We start from the raw sequence: 3,673 nt of genomic DNA, 5'->3' as shown, positions 1-3,673 counted from the left end.
CATTAGCACCTCTAGTAATATATTTACTGAGAAAAATGGTGATGTGTTCAATACTTATTTTACCTGCTGTATGTCAGCGAACCATCTTTGACAAAGACGCCATGATTCAGAATCAGAATTTTTGTTAAGATAACCACAAACAATGACAATGGGCAACCCAGAAAAAAGTGCAATCCATGGTCCTAAAGTTGTCTACAGCCGTGTTCTGTATTAAATTTTTTTAACATTTACAGAAACAGAGGTTGTGACATGGAACAAATGGCTTAGTGTCCTATAGGCGTGGAGGTGGGAGGTGTTTGTTCAGTTTCTTGACAGCTTACGGGGTGGAAGCTGTGAGCCASCCTGCTGGTTCTGGTGCATATGGAGCTGAATCTCCTCCCTGAGGGAAGCAGCTGAGTGTGAGAGGTTTTTGTTTCCTTTAGTTTCCTCCAGGTAGCAGAGCTGTTGGGCCTTGCTTCTGACTGGGATTSCAGGATTTAATGGAGTTAAACTGGCTTGCCTTGACTTCCTAAAATCTATGATCCTTTCTTCTCCTTTTGTTTTTTTAATGTTGTGATCTTCACACAATGATACCAGATGTTGTACATCTTTCCTATAATCTGCCTCACCTCTGTTTGTTATCAGACCAAAACACGTGGTGTCATCTGCAAACCTAATGATAAGATTAGGCATGAAGGAGGCTGAGCAGTCATATTGTGTACATTAGTGGGCTAATTGGGGGCGGCTGTGGCGGAGTGGTTGGGGGAGTCGTCCTGGAACCGGAAGGTCGCTGGTTCGCTCCCCCTTCCAGCCATCTCACGTTGTGTCCTTGGGCAAGACACTTCACCCACCTTGCCTACTGATGGTGGTCAGAGGGTCCTCGCTTCTGTCAGTGTGCCCCAGGGCAGCTGTGGCTACAGTGTAGTTTGCCGTCATCAGTGTGTGAATGTGAGTGTGAATGGGTGAATGTCTGTTAGTGTAAAGCGCTTTGGGGTCCGGAGGGACTTGAAAAGCGCTCTATAAGTTCAGTACCATTCAGTACCATAAGCACACATCCCTGTGGAACCCTAATGTTAATGGTTACAGTGGAGGAAACATGCTGTCCAAATCTGACGCATTCTGAATGATTTGACTGGAAATCTAGAATCCAGTTGCAAAGAGCTGGTGCTAGCTACCTAGCACCAGCTATTGCTATTTCAGGAACTCAAACAGGTTGTCTTGTACAAACTAAAATTAAGAAAGATGACCARTTTAAATGTTTTCTTACATTTTGTTTTTACCATTATACCTTTATTTAGTATACATTCTAAAAAAAAGATCTGGTCAGGACCAATGTGGTCAACTTCTGGCTTAAAATGGCCAACTGTGAAGAATGACACAACTCATCTTGATCCAAGGTTTTGACCCCATATTTGGTTAAACCTACCCAACCTGTGACTCAGCAACTTTACCCCAGCCGTTAAGCTGGTTTGTAGAACCTTTTAAAAAATAAAATTTACAGGCAAATAAATAAATAAACAAACACTATTTGGCTTTTTAAACCAGATATTGGCTGCATTGTTTACTAAAAATCAACATTGTCGATTGAAAAACCCTGATTGGTCAACAATTAAACTATTTAAGGCAAACTTTTAAATTATTTCCATTTATTTACTTTAGTCTTTCTTTGGTGAATTGTTGAATATTCCCTCTGATTTTGTCTCCTTCCAGGTGGAATTGCTGGTGGCATAGAGATCTGCATCACTTTTCCAACAGAATATGTGAAGACCCAGCTACAGCTGGATGAAAAGGCCAATCCACCTAAATATAGAGGAATAGGTGAGAATCCATCCKTCACTTTTCTTAAATGTTTTGTCTCCTCATCTTCCACTGAAGCTCGTTATCTAATTACCCATCACGCTCAGGTGAGTTTGTGATTCTGGAAGTCTGTCACCGTGCTCATTAATGTGACTTAAAACAGACCAGTGCACACTCCATACCCGTGCAGACCAGCATATACAAACACACTCTGGGTTTGTTGACGTCTGCTGGGGCTCTGAGGGTTGGAGTCTATGCTAATGAGCATCAGAGACAGCTGTTGCTTTTTTATTTTTTTTTATTTTTTTGTATTTTGGCTCGGCTGTGCTTTCGATTTGATAGGACTACACGCACCATGAGCGAGTTCAACAAAAAGCTTTAGGTTTTGTTTAATTACTTCTCATAAAGAATCAGTCGTCATTATGTAATGCTTCATTTCTATCTGATATTTATGAATCAAAGATGAAGGACAAGTGTTTGATATTCCTTTTCAATGTTTACCTGCTTTAGATGTGCCATACAGTAGATACATAGCAYAACATTGCGCACATTCTTCAGCCATGTTAATTATGGGGTCTTTATCCAGCTGATTGTGTGAAGCAGACGGTCCAGGGTCACGGAGTTAAAGGGCTGTACCGAGGCCTCAGCTCGCTGCTGTATGGATCCATACCCAAATCTGCTGTCAGGTAAGTGAAACACCTGAATGGCAGTGAATTTACTCATGTGTATGAGTGTTTWATTTTAAAATAATGTTAGAATATTAGCTATACAGAACACATTTATTTGTAGCATTTTAAGGAAAATTGTGGTAATTTTGAATTTATTGACATCTAAATCTATGACGGACATGCTTATACTGTATAACATCTGACTGAAACTCTGCCCATCTTTACTTCTGAAATGTTCTTTTCATACCGGACATGTTGCCAATTAACTTATTTCAACACAAAATGTTCCTCCTACTTRTACCTATTACAGCCGTTCTCTCCACCTTTTTTGTATTTCTGCAATAAGACTAAATTCTACCATACTGTTTTTCTAAAAAAAAAAAAAGGGTCAAATTTCTTAGTTTCAACATTTGATATGTGTACTATTGTTCTTGGGAAATAAAATATAGGTGTATAGGCTTGCACGTCATTTTCTTCTTTTTTTACATTTTACACAAAAGTAAAAGATGAGTTCAGATTTCATTTGTTCTAATTTGTATAATTACAGATAATGGATTTAGATGACTCAGTGAACTGGCTCCATATTGCTTTTTTCTGCTACAGAAAATCTCTTCTATGTTTAGTGTAATAAATAAACYTTACACTTACACCTTGAACTGTATGCACACTCATCGAGACATCCATTATAACAAATATCTATAAAATAAGTTCATGTTCAGTCTGTTTTTATGWATTTATTATGTTTATTCTCATTGTTATCATTTAAACCAGTTTATAAAAATGCTTCACCCTTTTGTTGTTTAACGTTTTGCATCTGTTGCTCTAAATCTGATAATTTGCACTCGTGTGAAAACACAGCGACTCAAATAAACCCACTTAGTTAAGCCGTGGTGATTTCCTACCTGAAACTTTGGACTCAACCAGTCCAATTATTCTAGTCCATTACCCACAATGCTTAGCACAAATGCCACACCAGCCTTCAGTATAATTATGYTATTTTTTCCCAGCACTGACATTTATCTACACAGAGAAGCCTGTGTGTGCGCACGCATGATGCCCAAACCAAAGCTGGTTGCTTTTGTTGTTGTTGTTTTGTTCCCGGATTCCTTTTTTTTTTCATTTCATTGCTTTATTTTTCTTTTTTTTTTTCTGTGTTTGTGTGTCTCTCTCTCTGTGTCTGTGTGTGTGTGTGTGTGTGTGTGTGTGTGTGTGTGTGTGTGTGTGTGTGT

At 38.8% G+C, this 3,673-nt stretch overlaps 1 protein-coding gene across 1 annotated transcript in view; it reads left to right on the top strand.

The window, feature by feature from the left end:
- Nucleotides 1-3,673, top strand: part of si:dkey-178e17.1 (tricarboxylate transport protein, mitochondrial) — a 26,114-nt gene that overhangs the window by 11,517 nt on the left and 10,924 nt on the right. Inside the window, exons 2-3 of the mRNA XM_014011782.1 lie at nt 1,690-1,797; nt 2,363-2,462. Of these exons, the coding sequence (XP_013867236.1) occupies nt 1,690-1,797; nt 2,363-2,462 (208 nt within the window). The remainder of the gene's footprint in view (nt 1-1,689; nt 1,798-2,362; nt 2,463-3,673) is intronic.

This window comes from Austrofundulus limnaeus, unplaced genomic scaffold (genome assembly GCF_001266775.1).
Source record: "Austrofundulus limnaeus strain Quisiro unplaced genomic scaffold, Austrofundulus_limnaeus-1.0 Scaffold84, whole genome shotgun sequence".
NCBI classification, from domain to species: Eukaryota; Metazoa; Chordata; class Actinopteri; order Cyprinodontiformes; family Rivulidae; genus Austrofundulus; species Austrofundulus limnaeus.
This window is presented reverse-complemented; position numbering and strand designations above follow the sequence as displayed.